The sequence below is a fragment of the Hemitrygon akajei genome, chromosome 15 (genome assembly GCF_048418815.1).
Source record: "Hemitrygon akajei chromosome 15, sHemAka1.3, whole genome shotgun sequence".
Taxonomy (NCBI): Eukaryota; Metazoa; Chordata; class Chondrichthyes; order Myliobatiformes; family Dasyatidae; genus Hemitrygon; species Hemitrygon akajei.
The window spans coordinates 12171248-12198102 of NC_133138.1; the positions used below are offsets into that span (position 1 = coordinate 12171248).

At 40.0% G+C, this 26855-nt stretch overlaps 1 protein-coding gene across 2 annotated transcripts in view; it reads right to left on the reverse strand.

The window, feature by feature from the left end:
• The window catches only part of LOC140739172 (organic cation/carnitine transporter 2-like), a 99564-nt gene that overhangs the window by 26959 nt on the left and 45750 nt on the right, over positions 1–26855 (reverse strand). For both annotated transcript variants that reach the window (XM_073067207.1, XM_073067206.1), the window contains exons 2-4: positions 16445–16548; positions 12194–12348; positions 5460–5631 (exon numbers count right to left, since the gene is read on the reverse strand). In XM_073067207.1, the coding sequence (XP_072923308.1) occupies positions 5460–5631; positions 12194–12348; positions 16445–16548 (431 nt within the window). The remainder of the gene's footprint in view (positions 1–5459; positions 5632–12193; positions 12349–16444; positions 16549–26855) is intronic.

A 26855-nucleotide genomic window follows, 5' to 3' on the forward strand; every position in this document is an offset into this window, starting at 1 on the left:
AACCTCCTCTGGACTCTTCTTCAATGACAATACATCCCTTCTGAGATATGGGGCCCAAAACTGTTGACAATATTCCATGTGCAGCCAGAATATACAGTCTCAGAATTATCTCCTTACCTTTATATTCTATTCCCCTTGAAATAAACTCAGCGTTTTCTCCTTGGAGCGATGGAGGATGAGAGGTGACCTGATAGAGGTGTATAAGATGAGAGAGGCATTGATCACCCCAGGGCTGAAATGGTTGCCACAAGAGGACACAGTTTTAAGGTGCTGGGCAGTAGGTACAAAGGAGATGTCAGGGTTAAGTTTTTTACTCAGAGAGTGGTGAGTGCGTGGAATGGGCTGCCAGCAACAGAGGTAGAGGCGGATATGATAGGGTCTTTTAAGAGACTTCTGGGTAGGTACATGGAGCTTAGAAAAATAGAGGGCTATAGGTAAGCCTAGTAATTTCTAAGGTAGGGACATTTTTGGTACAACTTGTGGGCCATAGGGCCTGTATTGTGCTGTAGGTTTTCTATGTTTCTATGTTTCTAAATACCAACATTGCATTTGCCTTCTTTACTAAAGACTCAACTTGTAAATTAACCTTCTAGGAGACTTGCATGAGGATTCCTAAGTCCCTCTGCACCTCTGATGGTTGAACCTTCTCCCATTTAGATAACAGTCTGCACTATTGTTCCTTTTATCAAAATGCATTATCATATTTTTCCCAAAACTTTTCCATCTGCCACTTTTTTGCCCATTCTTCCAATTTGACTAAGTCCTGCTGCAATCACATTGCTTCCTCAGCACTACCTATCCCTCCACCTATCTTCATATCATCCATAAACTTTGCCACAAAGACAATAATTCCATCATCTCAATCATTGACATACAATGTGAAAAGCAGCAGTCTCAATACTGACCCCTGAGGAACACCACCAGTCACCGGCAGCCAACCAGGAAAGGCCCCTTTTACTCCCCCTCACTGCCTCCTGCCCATCAACATTCCTCTATCTATGCCAGTAACTTTCCTGTTGCCGTAGGATTTTATCTTGTTAAGCATCCTCATATGTGGCATCTTATGAAATGCCTTTTGAAAATCCAAATAAATGACATCCACTCAAAATGCTGGAAGAACTCAGCAGGCCAGGCAGCATCTAGGAAAAGAGTACAGTTGATGTTTCGGGCCGAATCCAGCTTCTGCAGACTTTCTCTTGTAAATAACATCCCCTGCCTCTCCATTGTCCACCCTGCTTCTTACTTCCTTGAAAAACTCTTAACAGATTTGGCAGGCAAGATTTCCCTTTACAGCAACCATGCTGACTTTGATGTATTTTATCATTACTCTCCAAGTATCCCGAAAACCCATCCTTAATAATAGACTCCAACACTTTCCCAACCCCTGAGGTTAGGCAAACTGGCCTATAATTTCTTTTCTTTTGCCTGCTTCCCTTCTTAATGAGTGGAGTGACATTTGCAATTTTCTAGTCCTCTGGGACCATGCCAGAATCAAGTTAATCTTAAAAGATCATGACCAATGCATCTGTTATCTCGTCAGCAACCTCTCTCAGGATTCTGGGATGTAGTCCATCTGGTCCAGGTGACTTATCCACCTCAAGACATTTGAGTCTGCCTAGCACTTTTTCCTTTGTAATACCAATGGCACACGCTCCTGCACCCTGACACTCACAGAGCTCAGACACACTACTAGAGTTTTCCACAGTGAAGAATGATGCAAAGTACCCATATTGTTCATCTGCCTTTTGTTTGTCCCCCAATACTATCTCACCAACATTATTTTCCAGTGGTCCAGTATTAACTCTCACCTGCCTTTCACTCTTCATATAACCGAACAAGAACTTTTAGTATCCTACTTTATATTATTGTCTAGTTTGCCCCCATATTTTATCTGTTCCCTTCTTACTGCTTTTTTAGTTGCCTTTTATTGGATTTTAAACACTTCCCAATCATACAACTCATCACCCAGTCTTGTTACCTTTCTTTGCCCTTTCCTTGGCTTTTATGCCGTCCTTAACTTTCCTTGTCAGCCACGGTTACCTAGCCCTGCCATTTGAAAACTTCTTCTTCTGTGGCATATCTCTATCCTGTGCCTTGTGAACTATTCACAGAAACTTCAGTCACCTCTGCTCTGCCATCACTCCTGCCAGTATTGTCCTCCAGTCCACCAGGGCAAGCTCCTCTCTAATGCCTCGGCCTTTCTCTTTATTCCATTGTGATACTGATATATGAGACTTACGTTTTTCCTTCTCAAATGCAATATGAATTCAATCCTATTATGATCACTGCCTCCTAAAGGTTTCTTTACATTAAGGTTCCTAGTTTAGTGAAACCCTCTCTCACTGCTCCCCCTTTGGAATTTCTGCTGCCCTCCAACTCTTCGACCACGTGCTCAGCTATACCTGTTACCTCGTACTACTTCCTCCCCTCCCCCACCTTCTGACGTTTCCCCTTCATTCCCTGTCCCGATGAAGGGCCTGAAATGTTGACTTCCATTGATGTTGCCTGGCTTGCTGAATTCCTCCAACATTTTGTGTGAACTCCTTTGGAATTCTAATGTTTGCCATTCTTCTCGGCAACTAGACAACCGGCATTTCTCATGGGCTCCACTCAGCCTTGGAAAGAGTCCATTCAGCTTTGAGGTAATCTAGTTCATTGGCTACTTTATCCTGGGTGGTATAATGAAATGGATGGGCTTTGCAAAACTTGGATGTGGCATTTTCATTTAATATTATTTTACCCTCAATTTGTTTGAGTTTTTCAGTGCCATCCTAGGACAATGCTGTGGCATCATCCATTTCTTTTAATTCACTTTTAGTTGACTCTTTTGTGACATGCAAATGATGGATAGATCTCCAATTAAGCTGTAGTTGTCTCAACCATTCACAGCTCCACAATGCTAGCCTTTTTAAAATTTTAACCACTTGCAAGCCCAATATGTCTTGACCTTTGTTATAGTTCACTGCTGTGAATGTCATTCCAAAGGAGTTCTTGTCTCCAGTATAAGTTCTTAGTTGGCTATCTGCAGGCATAGTTTAGTATTGTTGAAAAGCCATTCATACTCATTATGTGGAATGACAGAAACAGCCAAGTTAGGGTGCAATTTCATTTCAGTTAATTTGCCATTCACTTCTGGTGTAAGCTATTTTGCTTATCTCATGTAAGTTTTCACATAGTAAATCTTAAGGCTGCTCAGTCCTGAGTTACTCACATCATTATCAGACTTTTTATCAACAGTATAAAGGTTAGTGCTCATTTCCTTGCGTTGTTTCCTGACTACAACTCAATTGTTTCCATTGATGCAGCTATTTCAACTACTCTTTTAAATGTAAATTGTGCTTCAGTTAGGAGCAGTTTTTTTATGCTATCTTGTAAGATTCCTCAAACTAAACAATCCTTCAGTGCATCATTAATCCCATAATGGAAGAAAAATGCTCAGAAAAGTTCAATTCAGCCATAGAGGCTGAAATAGACTCTGCTTCCTTATGATTCCCCTTATGAAATCTAAAGCATTCTGCAATTAACAATGGTTTTGCTTCTAAATGTTCCTGCATAATTTTCATGATATCAGCAAAGCTCATTTTGGCTGGTTTGAAGCAATCTGACTTCTAAGCAAACCGTATACCATTAAACCCAATGCTCTCAGCAAAACTGCACACACCTTCATTGGCTAGTCCATTTGCTTCAATGTACTGCTCAATTTGTTCCACATACGGCAGAAACTTATTTTTTGTGCAATTGAACATTTCTATCTTTTCAATGTAGCCAGCTATTTCTGATTTTGTTTGAATTTATTATTATCACTCTGTATTTATCGTTTATTTGTGAATTTGTCTGTTTGTTTCATTTTTTTAACTTGAATGCCTTTGTCCCTTCTTGAAGAAGAATGTACAAGATTGCTTTTACTCAATCAAATATTGCTGCACTTTTTTTAACTTAATGTCTCACTGCACTTCAACAAGTAATTATCTGTCTCAGGATCACTTAAACTTCCACAAGTTCAAGTTCAATTGCCATTCAACCATGCATAAATATCCATGAATACAGCCAAACAAAACAGCTCGTGGATGAAGGTGCAAAATGGAGCACTAATAGACATGCACAGCACAAAACACATGTAACACAACAAACACACGTGAGTTCTCAGTAAAATACAATCACACAAAAAGAAATAGAGTCCAAGAACCTGAGTCCCATGCACGCAGTCAAACACAATGCAGCTTGTCTTCTGCCGAGTGAACGCTGGGAGTGGTGGGGGGTGGGGGGGCACAGCTTTGACCCGAGCTTGGACGCCACGCCATGTCATCTCCCACAGAGTACTCAGACTCCAATGCCTCTTCGGGGTGGCTGTAAACATGCTACACTGCGGCTTGATGTCTAATCCTCACTACGACCGACACCACACTGCTCCCCGCCATTTGCCAATAAATCGGTGAATTGCACTTGCGGCATTCCACATTAAGAATGTCCAACAAGGTGTTGTGATCACAAGAAAAGCGACTAAGATGATCACTCGTTGTTAAACTGAACACTGCTGATGCACACCGACTCCTCTTATGCAGGCAGCTGCACGAACTCCACCAAATCCAGCTCCTTCAGTTTCTCTGCCAACAAGCAACTCACTGATGAGGTAGACCTGCAGTACTGTAAGTTCTTCATGCCCATCAGGGTCTTGTATCATAAAAAAATACATTTAAAAGGCCATTATTCATCTGTTAAGTTGTGTAACTCCAAAATATAAAACTAATTAAAATAAGAACATGGAGCTGGGAATAACATGTCATAGTTTAATTTTCACTTTAGCGAAACATGCACAAATGATGATTGCCATTCCCATACTTTCACATATATTCTGTAATGAATTATTTAAACAAGGAATGCTTTATCAAACAATATACTTACAATATTACTTAAATATTACTGAATATACAACAACATGCAAACTACACACAAACAGCAAAGTGGATAATGGGATGAGTTGATGACATCTTTCTAAGGATGTGTTGAAATGTTACAGAATATTCAGGGTGAGGTTACTTTGATCATGAAATTGCAATATATATATATATTTCAGAATCCATAGTTTTGATTTTGAAATACTTCAAACTTGTTTATCAGTCTGCATGTTGACATAATTGCTACTGGGTGCTGTAGCCAGAATAACTTGACACTGGGAAAAGTGAAGTCACAACATCTCAAATTTGGTTAGGTATCACATGGCAAATTTTATAAATGTTTGAAATTTGTAAGGATCTATAAAGTGATTTGAATTTGTGAGGAATCCAACTAATACAGAAGCAATAGATTGATTCAATATTGTGGTCACTTGTCATAATCAAGGTGATGTTATTGCACAGCTGAAGTTACTTTCAGATCCAGCCTCATTAGTCAGTGACATCCAGCAATATAAGGTCATATTCTATTGATTAACTATGCTTAACTTTAAAATGTTTACATACCACCACAAAGGAATGTATACCAAACAGCTGAGAGACAGGGTCAATATTAACGTCTGCCATTTTCTTATGAAATATGCAACAAAAGGGAGGATCATATAGCCCAATGCGAAACCCATGGCAACTCCAAGTGTAGAGTATGCTATCCGAATGGATTTTTCAAGAAGTTCAGATCCTGCAAGAAGAGAACAGCCAGGTTCAGGGCACAGTGAGTTCATTTTGATTTTATGTCACTCTGAAACATTTATGTTCAATGAAAAAATGTATATGAATATTACATCATCTGCTTAACTCATAAATCAAGCAATGTGAAGCCCAAAGTACTTCACCAATCACTAATGAAACAGCATGAAATGAGGAAAACAGAACATAACAGAGAAAAGTTTTTAATTTTTAATAGTTTCTCAGGGCTTTAGAATGTTTCTGACTAGATCTAACCTTTTCTACAACTGGCTCATGAACCACTGCTCTCGGTTATTGGTACGCTGTAGTGTAATCTACTTGAAACTGTTTATCCAAGTGATGGCAGCATATAGCAGAGGAATAGATAGATAGATAGATAGATAGATAGATACTTTATTCATCCCCATGGGGAAATTCAACTTTTTTTCCAATGTCCCATACACTTGCTGTAGCAAAACTAATTACATACAATACTTAACTCAGTAAAAAAATATGATATGCATCTAAATCACCGTCTCAAAAAGCATTAATAGCTTTTAAAAAGTTCTTAAGTCCTGGAGGTAGAATTGTAAAGCCTAATGGCATTGGGGAGTATTGACCTCTTCATCCTGTCTGAGGAGCATTGCATCGATAGTAACCTGTCACTGAAACTGCTTCTCTGTCTCTGGATGGTGCTATGTAGAGGATGTTCAGAGTTATCCATAATTGACCCTGCCGGTCTCTCCCCTGCCAGTTATCCATAATACTCCCAGATCTATGTAGGTACTTCCATAAATAAAACTATTTCTTCAATTTACCACTATCACTTGGTAATGGCCAGGAAGTATATATTGGTAAACTAATCCGTTGTCAAATATATTTTGTGGGTGGGGATTTCTGCTTACACAAGGAAGGAAAGTATGGTGGTCAAAAGCAGAGTTAAGCTTTAGGGAATAGAGTTCAATGGGAATAGAATTAAGTGTTGACTTCCTGGACAAAATGGACCTGGGCAGAGCAGGAGGGAAGGTGGGAGATGAAGTAAGAAAGAATGGGAGTTTAGCACAGAGCACGCCAGTAGAGTAATAATGAGACACAATGAAGGAAGGAAAGCAGCGGCACAGTCTCAGTCTTAGTTGCTAAGAAGTCCATGAACTCATTGTAACATGCAGAAAATGCTGGAGGAACTCAGTAGGCCAGGCAGCATCTGTGGAAAAAAGTACAATTGATGTTTCAGCCGAGATGCTTTGGCAGGACAAGGAGAGAAAAAGATGAGGAGTAGATTTAAAAGGTGGGGGAGGGGAGAGAGAAACATGAAGTGGTAAGTGAAACTGGGAGTGGAAGGAATGAACTAAAGGGCTGGGAAGGTGATTAGTGAAAGAGATACCGGGCTGGAGAAGGGCCAAGTCTGATAGGTGGGGATAGAAGACCATGGAAGAAAGAAAAGGGGGAGGAGCACCATAGGGAGGTAATGGGCAGGCAAGGAAACAGGGTGACAGATGGAAAAGGGGATGGGAAATGGTGAAGGAGAGGGTGGGGTGGGCATTACTGGAAGTTTGATGAATCGATGTTCATACCATCAGGTTGGAGGCTACCCAGACAGAATATATGGTGTTGTTCCTCCAACCTGAGTGTGCCTCATCATGACAGTAGAGGAGGCCATAGATTGACATATTGGAATAGGAATAGGAAGTGGAATTAAAATTGGTAGCCACTGCGAGATCCCACTTCTTCTGGCAGATGTAGCATAGATATTCAGTGAAATGGTCCCCCAGTCTATCTGTGGTTTCACCGATATACAGGAAACCACACCAGGAACACTGGACTTAGTATATAATCTAAACAGACTCACAGGTGAAGTGCCATTTCACCTGGAAGGGCTGTTTGGGGCCTTGAATGGCAGTGCCAGAGTAATTATAGGGGTAGGTTGAGGGCAAGGTTGATGCTGGAGGAAGGTAGGTGCATTTCATGAAAAATGAGGACATCTCCTTCATTCTAGAATTAAAAGCCTCATCCTAAGAGCAGATGCAGTGGAGATGGAGGAATTGAGAGAAGGGGATGGTGTTTTTACAAGTAAAAGGGTAGCTGTGAGAGTCTATGAGTTTATAATAGACCTCAGTAGAGAAGCTGTCTCCAGAGACAAAGACAGTGAAATCAAGAAAGGGGAGGTAGGTGCCGGAAATGGGCCAGGTAAATATGTGGGGAATGGAAGTTGGAGGCAAATCAGTAGTATTCATCCCTGTATCTTAGCGGACAGCACCACTATTCTCTTTGTTCTTCCCATTACACCCTTCTCTACATCTTAAAAATGTTTGATTCCTACATTTACAATGTTCTGATGAAAGTTGAAATATCTGTGTTTTCATTCAACATAAGCTGTCTGACCTGCTGAGGCCGGCATTTTAGATCATGAGGCACTGGAGCAGAACAACACCATTTGACCCATCGAGTCTGCTCTGCCATTCAATCACGGATGATCCTTTTTATCCCTGCTCAGCCCCCTTTCCTGGTCTTCTCCCCGTACCATGCCCAATCAAAAAACAATCAATCCCTGCCTTAATTACACACAACAACCTGGCCTCCACAGCTGTCTGTGGTAACAAATTCTACAAATTTTCCACCCTCTGGCCGAAGAGATTTCTCCACATCTATTTTAAATGGATGCTTCTCTATCCTGAGGTTGTGCTCTCTTGTCCTAGACTCCCTCACTATGGGAAACACCCTTTCCACATCTACTCTGTCTAGGCCTTTCAACATTTGAAAGGTTTCAATGAGATCCCCCTCATCCTTCCAAACTCCAGTGAGTACAGACCCAGAGTAATCAAATGTTCCTCATATGATAACCCTTTCATTTCCAGAATCATCCTTGGGAACCTCCTCTGAACCTACTCCAATGCTAGCAAATCTTTGCTTAGATGAGGAGCCCAAAACTCTTCACACACTCAAGGTGAGGCCTCACCAGTTCCTTATAAAGCCTCAGCGTCACATCCCTGTTCTTGTATTCTAGACCTCTTGAAATGAATGGTATTGTTTTTGCCTTCCTCACCACAACTCTATCTGCAAGTTAACCTTTTGGGGTGTTCTGCACAAGGACTCCCAAGTCCCTTTGCATCTCAGATTTTTGGATTTATGCCCATTTAGAAAATAGTCTACACATTTACTTCTACTACCAAGGTGCATGACCATGCATTTTCCAATATTGTATTTCATTTGACACTTTCTTGCCCATTCTCCTATTTTTCTATGTCCTTCTGCAGCCTACCTGTTTCCCCAACATGACCTGCCCCTCCACCAATCTTCGTATTATCTGCAAACTTGGCAACAATGTCATCTATTCCATCATCTAAATCATTGTTATCCAACATAAAAAGATGCAGTCCCAAAATCGACCCCTGTGGAACACCAATAGTCACTGACAACCAACCAGAAATGGATCCTTTTACTCCCACTCACTGCATCCTACTAATCACCCAATGCTCTAACCATGCCAGTTACTTTTCTGTAATATCATGGGCTCATAACTTAGTAAGCAGCCTCATATGTTGGACCTTGTCAAAGGCCTTCTGAAAGTCCAAATATATAATGACCATGCATGGTGTATATCTATCCTACTTGCATTCTCCTCAAAGAATTCCAATGGGTTCATCAAACAAGATATTTCCTTAAGGAAATCATACTGACTTTGTCCTATCTGGTCCTGCGTCACCAAGTACTCTATAGCCTTATCCTTAAAAATTGACTCTAACGTCTTCCCAACCACTGAGGTCAGGAAAGCTGCTATATAATTTCCTTTCTGCGTCTTCCTCCTTTCTTAAAGAGTCGAGTGACATTTTCCAGTCCTTTGGTACCATACCAGAGTCAATTATTTCTGAAAGATCATTACTAATACCGCCACAATTCCTACCTCTACCTCTTTCAGAATCCTAGGGTGCAGTTCACCTGGTCTGGATGACTAATGTACCCTTAGTTCTTTCACCTTTTTGAGCACCTTCTGCCTCGGAATAGTAACTACACTCACTCTCTTCCCTCACACCCTTCAACATTTGGCATGCTATTAGTGTCTTCTACAGTGAAGATTGATGCAAAATACTCATCTAGTTCATTTGCTATCTCCATGTCTCCCATTATTATTTCTCTGGCCTTATTTTCTAATAGTCCTATATTCACTGTCATCTCTCTTTTTTTACGTACTTGAAGAAGTTTTTACTATCTGCTTTGATATTGTTTGTTAGCATGCTTTCATATTTCATTCTTTCCCTTCTAATAATTTTTAAATTGCTGTCTGTAGTGTTTTAAAAGTTTCCCAGTCCTCTTTCTTCCTGCTAATTTTGGCTTTGTTCTATGCCCTCTCTTGCTTTTACATTAGCTTTGACTTCCCTTGCTAGCTATGGTTCTATTTTGCCCTTTGAGTATGTCTTTGTTTTTGGAATACATCTATCTTTTTTTCCAATAAATCTACGCCATTGCTGATCTCCTGTCATCTCTGCCAGCAACCCCCTTCCAAATTACTTTGACCAACTCCTCTCTCATACCACCTCAATTTCCTTTACTCCACTGAAATACTGCTACGTCAGACTTTACTTTCTCCCCATCAAATTTCAAGTTGAACTCAATCATATTGTGATCATGGCCTCTGAAGGGTTATTTTATCTTAAGCTCCCTAATCACCTATGGTTCATTACATAACACCCAATCCAGTATAGCTGATCCCCTAAAAGGCTCAACAACAAGCTGCTCTAAAAAGCCAACTTGTAGAAATTAAACAAACTCACTCTCTTGAGATCCATTTCCAACATGATTTTCCCGATCGACCTGCATGTTAAAATGTTCCATGAGTATCATAACACTGCCCTTTTGATTTGCCTTAAATGTTTCCCATTGTAATCTGTGGTTCACATCCCAGCTACTGTTTGGAGGCCTATATATAACTGCCATCAACATCTTTTAACTCAACCCACCAAGATTCAACATCTTCTGATCCTATGTCACACCTTTCTACTGATTTGAGCCATTCTTTACCAGCAGAGCCACATCACTCCCACTGCCTACATCCTATCGCTCTGATACAACATGCATTCAGCTCCCAACAACAACCATCCTTCAGCCACAATTCAGTGATGATCACAACATCATATCTGACAAGCTGTAATAGTGCAAGAGGATCATCCACCTTATTCCTTATACTCCTTGCATTGAGATATAGTACTTTGAGTATTGTATTTACTACCCTTTTTGATTCTCCATCTCTAATGCACTGATACTTACCCTGCTGGCTGCAATTTTGTTCTATCATCTGCCTTCCCTTCCCGACAGCCTGTCTGCACACTATCTTTGCTTTTTCACCATCTGTCCCATCCTAAGTCCCTTTACTCCCATTCCCACCCCCTTGCCAAATTAATTTACCCCTCTTCCAACAGCTCCAACAAATATGCCTGTGAGAATACTGGTCCCACCTGGGTTCAGGTGCAACCTGTGACTTTTGTACAGGTCATACCTCCCCAGAAGAGATGTAATAGGTAGTGGTAGAGAAACATTGAGGACATTTAAGGAACTCTTAGACTGGCATATGGATAATAGAAAATCAGAGGCTATTGAAAGAGAAGGATTCGATTGATCTTAGGGTAAGTTAAAAGTTTGCACAACTTTGTGAGCCAGAAGTCCTGTTCTGCAGAAATGTTCTATTTTGCATAATCTACATCTTGTTAGGATGTTCATTGCTTTTCTTGCATCATGCCACCCATGTAAAACTCTCTTTATCTCTGTCTTTGCTGCATTCCTTCTTCCTATGTCTCTCCCATTAGTCTGCCCGAACAAGACTTAATCTTGATCCAAGCATCATTTTATTCATATCAGTGATTTAGCTGAGAAGGCCCCTTGTAAAGTATGCAAGTTTGTTGTCAATATTAAACTAGGTAGGATTCCACGCACAAAGAAAGTTGTAAAGAGGCTTCATTCGGATGTAGACAAGTTGAATCAGTGGATGAGAACATGCCAAATGGAATATAATGTGGAAAAATATGAAGTTATCTACTTTAGTGCACGTAGTGGAAAAGGATAATGTTAGTTAAATGGTGAGAGATCAAATACTGTTGTTGATCAAAGGGATTTGCCTTTACACTTGCTGAAGATCAATAACCATGTGCAGCAAACAACTGAAAAGGCAAATAAATGAAATGTTAGTTATTATTAGAAAGAAATTTAACTCAGGAGTATTCAGGTCTTAATGAAATTGCAGTAGGCTTGTTGAGGCCAGACCTGCATGTTTTGCACAACTTTTGTTCTCCTCATCTAAAAAACAATGTAGTTGCCAAAGAGGGAGTGCAGTGAGGATTCAGTAGACAGGTTGCAGAGGTGGTGGCTTTGCCATTAAAGAACAGATATAGTTTACTGGGGGTGCAGTCTTCAGAGATTAGAAATTTTACAGGAGAGCTCATCAAAATACACAAATCTGACTCTGAACTTGATAAATCTCTAGTAACAACAAAAGATATAGAGTTAGCTCTTGTTCCTATTTTGTAGTTGCTGGAACTTCATACCAAGAGTAACATCATCATTAAACTAATAGCATAGCAACTCACCAAGAACAAAGGCAGACATATAATTTGAAATTTCACCAAAACCTTTCAAGAAATTAATCAGGCAGAAGATTTCCAAGTTTGGTGAGAATGTGATAAGCACATTGAAGGCAACCTGTAGCACCATTGTCCCAAACATAACAATTTTCCTCCCAAACCTAGAAAACAGATTACAGTTATATACAGCACTGCATAGTTACTGACAAATATATATATATAATGTAATTAAACATATTCTAGATCACACTTTTGTAAATCTACATGAACGTTCAAGTACCTTTTAGATATAAGTTCCCTCAATTACACATGCAGCCATGCACACAAATAGATAAAGCAATTTATTCTTCTGCTTCTGATTAATTCTGATTAAAGGGGTGGCACAGTAGCATAGTGGTTAGCATGCTTTACAGTACAGGCAACCCTGGTTCAATTCCTGCCATTGCCTGTAAAGAGTTTGTACGTTCTCCCTGTGGCTATGTGGGTTTCCTCTGGATGCTCTGGTTTCCTCCCAAAGATATAGTAGTTGGTAGGTTAATTGGTTATAGTAAGTTGTCCTGTGATTAGACAAGGATTAAATTGGGGGATGCAGGACAGCGCAGCTCGAAGGGCTAGAAGGCCTGTTCTGCATTCTATCTCAATAAATTAATAACTTACAAAAGGATTGAAAATCCTTCTTCCTCGGCAGCCCCTTGAGATGGACAATGGCCTACTTCCACTTTGTTTTTGTGGATTGTGAAACTGGTGTGTAGCTTATGAGGTTCTCGTCTCTGTACTACTTCATAATGCGCATCCTGGGTGTGCTCCTGATGTATGGCATTGAGATTCTTAATACCATCTGAAAAGTTACTTCATCATTTGGAACAGCCTAACGGCAGGAAATCCTAGGAGTTTCCTCAATCAAAGGCTGTGTTGGCACTTGAAAGCAGTTGCCTGCCTTTGTCGAGATGGGTCTCCCAAGATATAGGATGAGGACCATGTTTTACAGGTTCTCACCATAAATCTTTAGTACTGGAGCGCCACAAAGTGTAGCAGGGACAAGATGGTAAATAACCTTATGAATATTATCCGATGTGCCTATATTCACACAAACACTGTAAGTGACATGGAACTGAGTTTCATCAAGCATCATCTGCAGCTCAGTCACCAAAGTCTGAGTAATATTGGTTCTGGAGCATAATTGATAAAGGTCTATTTGATTCTCTTTAACTTGATTCCCTTATAAAGTTCATCTGAGTTGAGATGCAGAATGGCAGCAAGGTTGAGAAAAGTTTCGGAGTCATGGGGTTGCCTTGTTTGACAGCAGATATCAATGAGAATAGTTTGGTAGAGCGAAAATGGAAATGTATTTTGGTGGGCAACATAATTTTCTTCGGTTTTCCTTTGTCCCTCCTTGACTAATGGAGTCAAGACTCTGATGAGGTCAATTAAAAGCCATTGAAAAGTCATAATTAACCTGGCAGGTTGTTATGAGCACAAAATGAAAAGACTAAAAATTAACTCAAGATGAAATACCCACTGGCGCTAAGATGCCTCTGTATAGGTGTAAACCCTCCCAGCTCCAATAAGAAATGGAAGTACAAGAAGAAACAAAGCTAGACATATGGATATTCATCGCCCAGAATGCCCTCTTCCCACTCTTACCATCAGGCAAGAGATACAGAAGATTCAGCTCCCACACCATCTGGTTCAGCACAGTTATTCCCCTACATCCGTTATACTCCTGAACTGGTGTGGATAATTCAATTCGCTACTACACTGATCTGACGTTACGATTTGCAAATTTATTTTCAAGAACTCTTTCCTCTTCATGTTTTCAGTGTTATTTTTATTTGCGTAGCTTGTCATCTTTTGCACATTGATTATCAGTCTTTGTCTGATTATGTATTTTTTGTAAAATTCTAGTGTTATTATTTTTTATGAATTACATGCAAGAAAATTAATCTCAAGGTCATATATGGTAGCATATATGTACCTTGATGTAAACAGGTGACTGTTGAATATCTTTTTTTTATTGTTAAAGTGCACTTATTTATTCTCCTTGGAAATGCTAAAATAGCTGCCTGTCCCTTTAAGAGAAAATGGTGATGTCATTTTGCACAGGTGGAGTAGAATGAAGAGTTGCCGTGTTCTAGAAAGGACAACATTTGAATGTTTTTCCCAGGTTTGGTGAGGAAAGGTGAACAATATTTGATAATATCCATGTAAATTTGTTTATACTTGTTTGTAAGTCTATAATATCAATAAGCCAACATGTTTTGCATGTAGATACTTTAGATTTTCAAGAGTAAGTTCGTCAGCATTGGATAGCCTAATTGTGAAGTTCCTTAATTGGCCTACTAGGTTAGTCTTTTTAGTAATTGAACTACAAGACAATATATTGTAAAAGTTTATTCATCTTTCTTTATTGTTTCATGACTGAATGTGATTGTAACAGAGTAATGTAAATGTGTTAATCTCGTTTGAACGAGGCAAACTCATTTCAAGGTCTAGCCTATATGTGTTTGGAAGTTAAGCACGTGTGTCCCAAATGTGAGTATATCTCTTAGTTGAGATGAGATGTATTTATTCATATTTTTGATATTGTGTATAAGGTACAGGATTGGTGGTATTCTAATGTTGTTTGCATTGTTTTTGTTTTAGATTTGCCACTCAGGAATGGTTTTGTATATTTTGCTTTAGTTGTTTTCATACTGCATACATAACAGCGGTGTGGTCTGAAGCTAAACTGAGATTGTAATAGTGGGAACTGTTTTTTAAAATTTATATTTTTGTTTTTATTTCGATAACCTCTTTCTGCAATATCTAAAACAGATAAAGGAATTAAAGACCCAAAAAGTATTTGTTGTCCTGTGTGTGTATTTTCCCCTAGGCTACAAAATTGATAGTAAATTTCCTTCAGCTTGGAAAGTGATAGTAACAGTTCCTGCAGTTCAGGCTCTTAGGGGATCCAGTGCAGAATTGATGGAAATGTAGTCAGGTTGGTTCATTCACACCACAGTAGCATCATGGTTAGTGCAATGCTATTACAGCTCGGCATGTTGGAGTTCTGTGCTCAATCCTGGCATCCTCTGTAAGTTCAGATTCTTACTGTATTTCATTTTAGCAATTCTATAAGAGCAGTCCGTTCTGGTTTCAGCTTGTTTGGGTTTGAGCTGAGATAAGAGGCTTTGTTGCTCAATTTAGGAATGTGTATCAGCCAATCAGGATGGCAGAATTGTGAGAATATTCTAGAGAATGCTGGGCGGAGAGGTCTTTGTTGGTGGGAGCTGGGAGAAGACAGGAGGGAAGATGGTAGAGGATGCTGTCCCTGTTGTGCAGATGAATGGTTTCGAGGAGGAAGAACCTATACTCTCCCGTGGGAGAATCCATTTCTTCAAGATCGATTTCGAGCGACCTTTGGAAGGTGATGTTTGCTTTCATGTAGCCAAAGGGTCCTGTGTGTGAGTTACAGACATGTTCAAGATTTGAGCTCCACCATGCACAAATGACTGTTTAAGTATAATGGGCTCTTTTTCTTTTTTCCTTTCTTACCTCTAATAACTGTTTGCTTAAGCTAACATTCTTAAATATACTTCTGATTGTATGCAGTGTACGATCTGTTGATTGTTGGGGGCAGTAAATCACATAGCATTCACCTGAACTGGGATTTGGGTGGGTGAGACATCCAACCTCATGGCTTTGGTGGAATCAAAGTCACATACACCCTAGACATAGGAAGCCTGAGAAAGGTGAGTTTCTTGTCGCGGAATCTAGTGGATGTTAGTGAGGGGCTAACGAGCTGCATTTCAGAGATGCCCAGTAAAGGGGGTTTCATATGTCCTCCCTGTGGAATGCGAGTTTTCTCTGAGTGCTCTGGTTTTCTCCCACAGTCCAAAGACATACTGGTTTGTAGGTTAATTGGCCATTATAAAATGTCCTGTCATTAGGCATGGCCTATACTGGGTGTTGCTGGCAACAGCACTCAAAGGGTTGAAAAGGATTACTCTGGACTACATGTATCGCTAAATAAATATAAAAATTAGTTAAATTAATAATGAAGATGAAAATCAAATAATTTTTATACAGGAAATTCCATTGAATGAAGTTGTTCTCCTGTATTAAAACATAAATTAGTATGCTATCATGCTGTAATTTATTTGCAAATTCATTTATTTTATTAGATCACCTTATCTACCATGATCTTTATGTGATGGAGTTAGTCAGTGGTATATATGATAAATAGACTATATGAGGCAAAGAAAAGAAATGGCTCACCTGTCTGATAATATTCCAGAACTAAAGGAACCTACTAACACTCCCGTGAAGTACACTGATGCAGCAAATGGTTCTTTCCAGTTATTGTTACACACCAAGTCCCACTGAAATGAAAAAAACATCAAAAAGTCCAAAGATACAGCCTTGGGCAGTTGTGGGTACAATTTGATTCAGCCCACCATCAACATAATAATATGAATATGGATGTATGAAGAACTGAAGGCAATATAAGTAATGAGTAGAAAGATTTGTTTTCATAGAGTTAATGTCTTAACACAATTTCTTGCTTGGGAAAGACCATGACATTGTTCAGTGGTGGCCCTGAGTTTCTGCCTTCCAAAATGCAATGTGTAGATTTTAAAAAACAAATTGTAAAAAAACTACCAAATATATTATGTTATTTAAGACAGCTCTTCTAACATAATGAACACTGTAACTCTTCAATCTTAAATTCATTCAATCATCAGATTAAGAGTACTTACATAGAACTGAAAGACTGAAAACAATTAATACAGTTGGTCAAGACTGCACATTGGCTTTTTTCCACTCTACTTTCATCCAGTACCAAGTGTATATCCTTCCATTCCACCCTCTTCCACCTACCTAACTTGCTTCTGAATTTATGCAGTTTGCTTTGATTAACAGGAGTGTCCAAAGCTTCAGATTTGTGAGGTTATTTTCTTGTGGACCAGACAACTGTGGACTGAAATTTTTGCTGGTTCATTAATTAACATGATGCACTGATACACAGAGGCTTCAAAGAGTCAAACAGCTTCCAGTGCTCACTTAGTATCATTTGTGCAAAAGAGCGTAAGACCATTACATATACGAGCAGAATTAGGCCATTTGGCCCATCAAGTCTGTTCTATTATTCCAGCATGGTTGATTTATTATCCATCTCAACCCGATTGTCTTGAGTTCCCTCCATAACTTTTGACACTCTTACTAATGAATAGTCTATCAACTTCCACTTTAATTATACTCAATGATTGGCCTCCATAGACGTCTGTAGCAATGAATTCCACAGGTGAGAGAAATTCCTCCTCTTCTCTGCTATAAAGGATATTCTTCCATTCTGAGTTTGTGCCCTCTGGTCTTAGATAGTCCCACCACAGGAAACATCCACTCCACATCCAATATTCAATATGTTTTGATGAGGTCTCTTTCATTCTTCAAAACCCCAACAAGTACAGGCCCAGAGCCATCAAAAACTCATCTGTTAACTTTTTCACTCCCTGTATCACTCTTGCGAACCTCCTCTGCACCCTCTCCAATCCCAGCACATTCTTTCTTAGTTAAGAGGTTCAAAACTGCTCACAATACTCCATGCATCTGAGCACTGCCTTAATATGCCTCGGCATTACATCCTCATTTTAATATTCTAGTCCTCTCAAAATAAATGTTGAAATTACATTTGCCTTCCTAACCACCAACTCAACCCGTGAGTTAGTTTTTAGATAATCCTGTACAAGGGTTCCCAAGACTGTTTACATGACTGATTTCAGAACTTTTTCCCTGTTTGGAAGATAGTCTACTCCTTTATTCCTTTGAACAAAGCGCATGACCATTCAGTTCCATGCACTATATTCCATATCGAACTCCTTTGCCCATTCTCCTAATCTGCAGAATGTCCGCTTCCTTGGCACTACCTGCTTCTTTAATTATTTTTGTATCATCTGCAAATTTGGCCACAAAACCATCAATTCCAACATCCAAATCATTAAGATATAATGCGAAAAGTGTGGTTCCAACACCAACCCCTGTGGAACACCACTTATTACTGACCACTGTTACGTACCCCGTAACTGGGTGTCTTACCAGCAAAGATAGAACTGTCCGTTGGAGTCTGGTGGTACTATTTTCAACAGTGTTTATTAGTAAAATATACAAAACAATATCAATGCAAATATACAGATAATACACGTTAGCAATACTAAACCTAAAAGTGTGGGTATAATAATAAATAGTAAACAAGCTCTATCGTTGTCTAGGGGATAATGAATTGTCATATGGAAATATAAAGGTCAGTTCAGTTCATGCAGGCCGAGGTAGTTGTTGGGTCTGGTGTTTTAATCGTTGGAGAGAGAGAGCGAGCGAACAGTGACAGCCGGTCAAAACTTGCCTTATTTTCTTGATCCGTCGAGTCGTTGTTGCTGTGGCCATTCAAGTATGACCCCTCCGTCCTTTAGCTAAACCGTTCTTCCGTGGTGGACTCGTCACCCAAGCAAGGGTGGACACACACACAAGCCCTCACCGGCCTCGCTATAAACACTGTGAGTTAAAATTGACCGATCCGTTCGGTCCCCGATGCCCACACTTTCTCGTGGGTCCCAATACTCAAACAGTGCTCACGAGTGTGTCTCCTGGTGTGTCTGAGGGATGTCACCCCAGTCCTCACTTTTATCCCCACTCACGGGGTCTCAGGTGTCAATCAGTTTTGAATGGCTTAGCCCAACAAACCAGCCCACTCTAGCTGTCCACTGAGGAATTCTAATGAGCAGGATGGTACCACGTAAACAGCCCTCTCCACAGCCATCAGTCTTTCGGGAGTCATAACATGGTGGATAAACATAACTCTCTCTCAAGCCGTTATCTCGCCCTTGCCTGAAGCAAATGTTCCAGTCTCAATATGTTTTTGTTCCATCTCTTTCTCTCTCATTAACAGCCTGGCAACAGTAACAGTTTGTGATTCTCCCAGGGGAGGGAAATGGGAAACTCTGCACCCTTCTGCCCATCAGAGTTGTTCATCCTTCGTAACACCACCAACCAGAGAAGGCCTCCTTTATTCACACTCTTTGCTTCCTGCCAATCAGCCAATCTTCTGTCTACATTAGTATTTTTACTGTAATAGTGTGGGCTCTTATCTTGTTTAGCAGACTCATGTGCTGTACCCTGTGAAAGGTGTTCTGACAATCTAAGAATCAACATCCACTGACTCTTCTTTGTCTATCCAATCTGTTATTTCCTCAAAAAAATTCAACAGATTTGTCAGGCATGATGACTTCTGCTGTTTTATAATGTGCCTCCAAGTATCCCGAAATCTCAGACTTAATAACGGACTCCAACTATTGAAGTCAGGTTAACTAGCCTATAAGTACTTGACTTTTGCCTCCCTCCTTTCTTAAATAGTAGAGTGATATTTGTAAATTTCCAGTTCTCTGGATCCATTCCAAGATAGAGTGATTCTTCAAAGATCAAGTCAAGCATATTTATATAGCACATATAAAAATAACCCACATTGACCAAAGTGCTGTACAGATCAGAGCAGATAGCTAAAATCACAAATACTAGAAACACAGACATAGCCAACAAGGCAAACAGCTTATAGGCACAAAAGAAACAACACAAGGGCCTAGGCACAAGCCCAAAATCAGCCACATCAGGAGGATTTCAAACGCTAGTGAATAAAAGTAAGTTTTGAGCCTGGATTTAAAAGAGTCGATGGAGGGGGCAGATCTGATAGGGAGGGGAATGCCGTTCCACAGTCTAGGGGCCACGACAGCAAAGGCACGGTCACCCCTGAGCTTAAGTTCAGATTGCGGGACATCCAGAAGCCCCAAGTCAGCTGACCTGAGGGACCTGGAAGTAGAATAAAGGTTAGAAGGTCAGTGATGTAAGGGGGAGCCAGCCCATTTAGGGCTTTATAAACAAACAGGAGAACCTTAAAATCAATTCTGAACTATACTGGCAGCCAGTGGAGGGAGGCCAGGATAGGAGTAATATGGTCCCTCTTCCGGGCACCTGTTAGGAGCCTGGCTGCGGCCTTCTTGACCAGTTGCAGGCAGGACAGAGACGACTGGCTAATCCCAGTATACAGGGGGTTGGAGTAGTCCAAGTGAGAGGATGTAAGAGCGTGGATGACTTTCTCGAGATCTTTGAAAGACAGAAACTGCTTGATTTTGGCAATAGTACGACGCTGGAAAAAACTGGCTTTTACTACTGCATTAACTTGCTTGTTATACTTAAAGGTGGAATTAAATATCACACCAAGAGATTTAACATAGGGTTTGACAAGGGTGGACAGGTTACCAAAACTGTTAGTAATCACTTTGATGGAGTCAGGGGGGCCAAATAGGACAACTTCAGACTTGCCTTCAATCAGCTGTAAGAAGTTTGTGCCATCCAACACATTATGTCCTCAAGACAGCTCACGAGGCTGGCTAGATTTGACTGGTCATTTGGTTTTGGGGGAGATAAAGCTGTGTGTCGTTAGCATAACAGTGGAAAGAAATATTGTATTTTTCAATGATTTGGCCGAGGGGAAGCATATATATATATAGACAGAGAAAAGAATGGGACTTAGGATGGAACCTTGTGGGACCCCGCAGGAGAGACTAGCTGGGGGAGAAGAAAATTTGCCTATGTTGATGGAGAAGCTTCTATTTTTGAGGTAGAATATAAATCAGTTCAAGGCAGTGCCATCAGCACTGGATCAACATGTCTATTGGAGCCAGTCTATTAAAATGGTGTGATCCACAGTATCGAATGCTGCACTGAGGTCAAGAAGAGTTAGAGTGGCAGAGTCACCTGAGTTGATAGAGAGGACCAGGTCATTGTACACTTTCAGCAGGGCAAACTCTGTGCTATGATAAGCCTTAAAACCTGACAAATCTTTCCAAGATGTTTTGGTGTAAGTAGGGCAGCAATTGACTGAGAAATACCTTTTTGAGAACCTTTGACAGGAATGGAAGTTTAGAAATAGGTCTGTAGTTACTCGGTAAGGTAGGGTCTAAGTTGGGTTTTTTCAGGAGGGGCTGGACCATGGCACACTTGAAGCAGGTTGGAACGGTACCAGTGGCCAGGGAGCTGTTGACAATAGAGAGGATAATGGGACCGGCTATGTCAAAGACATCCTTCCAGAGGGCAGTGGGACAATGTCAAGGGGGCAAGTTGCAGGTTTCATGGTGGACACAATCTTTGTAAGGAAGGGAAGTGTGATGAATTGGAAGCAATCCAGTTTAGATGAACAAACCAGAGAGACATCTAGGTCACGGGTAGCGGGGAGGGGGGGGGGGATATTCATTTTAATGTCCTCAGCTTTGCTAATGAAGCATTGTAAAAATTCCTCACACTTAGCAGAGGACACATCTAAACTGATACTAGGGGCAGGACAAATGACAGAATTTATGGTACTGAATAAGACCTTGGGACTACGAGAGTTGTTAGAAATTAGATCAGTGACAATGCTTCCCGAATCTCTTCAGCTACCTCTTTCAGAACCCTGTGGTGTATTCCATCCAGTCCAGGTGGCTTATCCACCTTCATACTTCCTGGCTGCCTCGAGGCAATTCATGTGGCAGCAGAACTCTCAATGGATACGATTAAATATTCTCGTTTCAGCCTGATACAGCTAAAAAGCACAACTGCTTCCAAGGTCAGCACAGTCAACAAAAATGTCTTGATGCTTTTAAGCAAACTATCACTGCTTAAAACTGACAGAAACAATGCCGACAGTGGACAGACTCCTTGGATTCCATGCAGGAAATGGTGCTGCAGGTCAGGGATACAAGTGCGTTTAAAGAAATGGGGTTTAAACTCCCAATACCGACTATCTTGCTGGCGAACGTGCAGTCTCTGATAAATAAAATCGACGATCTCAGAGCGAAGGTGCTGAATCAGAGGGACATTAGAACCACGTGTGTCCTTTGTTTCACGGAATCCTGGTTAACCCCTTCTATACCGGATGCAGCGATTCAGATTGACAGGTTTACTATACACCGTCAGGATAGATCTATAGAGTCTCTCAAAAGCAGAGGTGGAGGGGTATGCCTCATGATCAACTCCTCTTGGTTCACAAATATATCAGTGCTGTCCCAATTCTGCTCACCAGACCTGGAATATCTGGCAGTTAAGTGCCGTCCATTTTACCTACCACAGAAGATTTCTGGGATCATCTTGGTAGTGGTATACATTCCACCTCAGGCCAATGTCAATCAGGCTTTAGATGATCAGCATGCACGGAACAGCGCACCCTAATGCCTTCACCATCGTTTTGGGGGATTTTAACCAGACTAGTTGGAAAAAAAGTCACTAAACAATTGCCATCAACAGATCACTTGCAATACCAGAAAAAAAAATAACACACTGGATGACTGTTACACCACCATCAAGAATGCCTACTCTGCTATTCCACATCCTTACTTCGGGAAGTCTGATCATCTGGCTGTACTACTATTCCCTGAGTATAGGCAGAGACTGAAGACTGCAGCACCAGTAGTAAGAATCTAGAAGGTATGGACGAGGGAAGCACAGGAGGGCCTACAGGACTGCTTTGAATCAGTGCACTGGACTGTATTCAGGGATTTATCTTCGAAACTGGATAAGTATGCTGCAGCTGTTACCAACTTCATTAAATCCTGGGTGGATGAGTGTGTGCCTACAAAGACTTACTGTACATTCCCAAACCAAAAGCCATGGATGATCCAGGAGGTACGTCGTCTGCTGAAGGCTAGGTCTGTGGCATTCAAGTTTGATGACCCAGGTCTGTTCCAGAAAACCAGGTATGATTTGCTGAGGGCTATTTCAAGGGTGAAGAGACAATTTCGAATGAGTTTGGAGGTGATATCGGATGTATGACAACTCTAGCAGGGTTTGCAAGGCATTACTTCCTACAAAGCGAAACCCAATAGCATGAATGGCAGCGATGCTTCACTACCAGATGAACTCAACACCTTCTATGCCCATTTTGAAAGGGAGAATATAACTGCAACTGTGAAGATCCCTGCTGCACCCAGTGACCGTGTGATCTCTGTCTCAAAGGCTGATGTTAGACTGTCTTTAAAGAGGGTGATCCGTTGGAGTACCTGGTAAGGCTCTGAAAACTTGTTCCATCCAACTGGCTGGAGTATTCAAGGACATTTTCAATCTCTCCCTGTTACGGGCCGAAGTTCCCACTTGCTTCAAAAAGGCAACAACTATAACAGTGCCTAAGAAGAATAATGTGGGCTGCCATAATGACTTTTGCCCAGTAGCACTCACATCTGCAGTGATGAAATGCTTTGAGAGTTTGGTCATGACTAGACAGAGCTCCTGCCTCAGCAATGACCTGGACCCATTGCAATTTGCCCTTCGCCACAATGAATCAAAGCTAGATACAATCTCAATGGCTCTTCACATGGCTTTAGACCGCTGGACAATAAAAACACCTATGTCATGATGCTGTTCATCGACTATAGCTCGGCATTCAACACCATTATTCTCACAATCCTGATTGAGGAATTACAGAACCTGGGCTTCTGTACCTCCCTCTGCAATTGGATCCTCAACTTCCTTTTTTTTTTGCAGTTTATTTTTTTATTGAAGTTCATCAAACAAACATTTCCATAAGATGTATTTCAGACATTGTACATATATATCATATAATCATATATATCACAAAATCTCCACAAAGTATTTATCTGGGGCATACACTTATAGAAAAGAGTGGAAAGAAAAAACAAGCAAAAGGAAAGAACTATGTACAAGTAGGGAGTGATTTTTTTTTACAACAGATTCATTGATTTGTGAGAATAAAATCAGGCCTGTGAGGCATTATGTAGTTAAACCATTTTCCCAATATGAATCAAATTGTTCCAGCTTATGATTAACAGATGCTGTTATCGTCTCCATTTTGTAAATGTCCATTGTAATTTCCATCCATGTATTTAATGTTGGGCTCTCCTGTGATAACCATTTCCCAGTAAGAGTCTTTTTACCAGCCACCAACAGTTTATTCATTAAATATTTATCTCTCATCAACCATTCTTGAGGTATATATCCAAAATATATGGTCTTACTCTCCAAGGGTATTTCACATTTAAAGATGACTTGTAGGGCATTGTGTATCCCCCTCCAATAGTTTTTGATAACAGGGCAGTCCCAAAAAATATGATAATGATTTGCATTTTGATTTCCACAATTTCTCCAGCAAACAGGGAGGTTACTATCATAATGGGATTTCTGAGAGGGTGTAATAAAATATCTTATCAAGTTTCTCCATCCAAACTCCCTCCATTTCTGTGAATTGGTACACTTCCATTGATATCTCCATATTGTTGTCCATTCTTCCTCAGATATAATTATCCCTCCTTCCTTCTCCCATTTTGTTTTAATGTATGAAGTCGAATGTGTTTTAAGATTTGACAACCCCTTATACATGCTTGAAATGATTCTACTACCATTATCTGAATTATATGCTTTTCTAAAGAGCTCTATCAAGCATATATTTGCCTTGGTTACATTTTTAAGCATCTTATTAACATATTGTCGCATCTGTAAATAACGATAAAAGTCTTGTTTTTCTAATAAGTGTTTCTCTTTAAGCATTTCAAAACTGAACAGTGTTCCTTCTTTCATTATGTTGCAAAGAACCGTTATTCCTTTAGCTGTCCAGTCCTTAAATCTAGCATCCAATTTATTTGGTGTAAAATCAGAGTCATATGTACACCATTTAAGAATTGCAATATCTCCCTCTAGATTATATTCTTTTATAGTAGTTTTCCATATTTTAAGAGTCAATTTCACCCATGGGTTATCAATAGTATTTATGTACCTTTGCAGGAAGTTATCAGCCAAAATTACTTGTATGGGGATGGGGAGTACCCGCTCCTCAATGTTTTTCCATTGAGCGTCATATGATGGGCTGCACCAGCATATCACGGCTCTCAACTGTGCTGCAAAATAATAATCTCTAAGAGAAGGTAAGCCCCATCCCCCCTTTTCCTTTGCTAATTGCAAAGTTTTGAGACGAACTCTAGGCCTTTTACCCTGCCAAATATACCTTGATAACATCTTGTTCCATTCATTGAATTGATTTTGATTAATCTCTATTGGTAGGGTCTGAAAGAGATATAACAGTCTGGGCAGTATATTCATTTTAATAGACTCAATCCTTGAACTAAGACTGAAAAAAGGAATCAGGCTCCATCTTGCCACACCTTCCTTAATTTTTTTATATAGAGGCTGATAATTACATTCTGATAATTTTGCCAAAACTTTTGGCATAATGATGCCCAAATATTTGAAAGACTCAGTGTGCCATTCCCAGGGGTATTGACTTTCAATTTCTCTTGGTGGGCTATAGTAATATGAAAGTAATTGGGTTTTATCTATGTTGATCTTGTATCCTGATAATTGACCATATTGTTCAAAGGATTGCATCAATTTAAGTAAAGAGTATGTTGGTTGCCCTAGATAGATCAAAATGTCATCCGCATAACAAGCCAATTTATGCACTGTCCCTTTAATAGTAATTCCCCTGATATCTTCATTTTGTCTGATGTATTGAGCTAATGGTTCCAGATATAGCGTGAAGAGTAGTGGTGACCATGCACAACCCTGTCTCGTGCCCCTTTCTAGGGTAAGACTATTTGATAAATATCCATTGATTTTAGTCCTAGCAGTAGGATTGTCATATAGCATCTCTATAGTTTTAATAATTGTGTCTTGGAAACCAAATCTATGTAAAACTCTGTAAAGAAAATTCCAATTAACCAAATCAAATGTTTTTTCAGCATCCACGCTCATCACTATTGCTTTGATTTTATTTTTTTGTATATGATCCATAATGTGAAGTGTCCTTTGTATATTGTCTTGAGTCTGGCATTGTTGTATAAAACCTGTCTGATCATTACGTATCAGTATGGGTAGATACTCTTCTAATCGTTTGGCCATGATGGAGGTAAATAACCTATAATCTACATTAAGAACGGATATTGGTCTAAATGACCCACATTCCATTTTATCCTTGCCTTCTTTCGGTATAGCTGAGATTATCGCTTCCTTCCAACTGGGTGGCATTTGTGCCCTTTTTAGAGCCCAGTTCAGAGTGGGGAGTAAAACAGGAATTCACTCATTTTTGAATTCTTTGTACCACTCTGCCGTATACCCATCTGATCCTGGTGACTTGCTTAATTTAAACCTACTAATTGCATCTTTTAATTCAACTTCAGTTATGTCAGCAGTCATCCTGCTATTTTGTTCTTCGCTTAAAGTGGGTAACTCTAGAGAATTCAAGAAGGTGTTAATTTGGGTTATGTTTCCCCCTGGAACTTTGGAATATAGCGTTTTGTAAAACACTTCAAAAGCTTCTTGAATTTCACTTAGCTTATTTTTTATCATTTTCATTTTTGGGTCCCTAATTCTATGAATTGCATTTTCTGCTATTTTTTTTTCAGTTTCCACGCCAGTATTTTCATAGATTTCGATCCACTTTCATAATGTCTCTGTTTCAGAAACATTAAGTTTTTCCTGATTTCTTGCATAGCCAAATTATTTATTTCATTCCTAATTCTTTTAATTTCCGCTCATATATCCTGTGCCAAATTCAATTTGTGTTTCTTCTCTAGTTCCTTCAGCCTATTTTGTAATTCCTCTAATATTTTTTTTCTTATATGAAAATATCGCTATAATTTTCCCTCTTAAGACCGCCTTC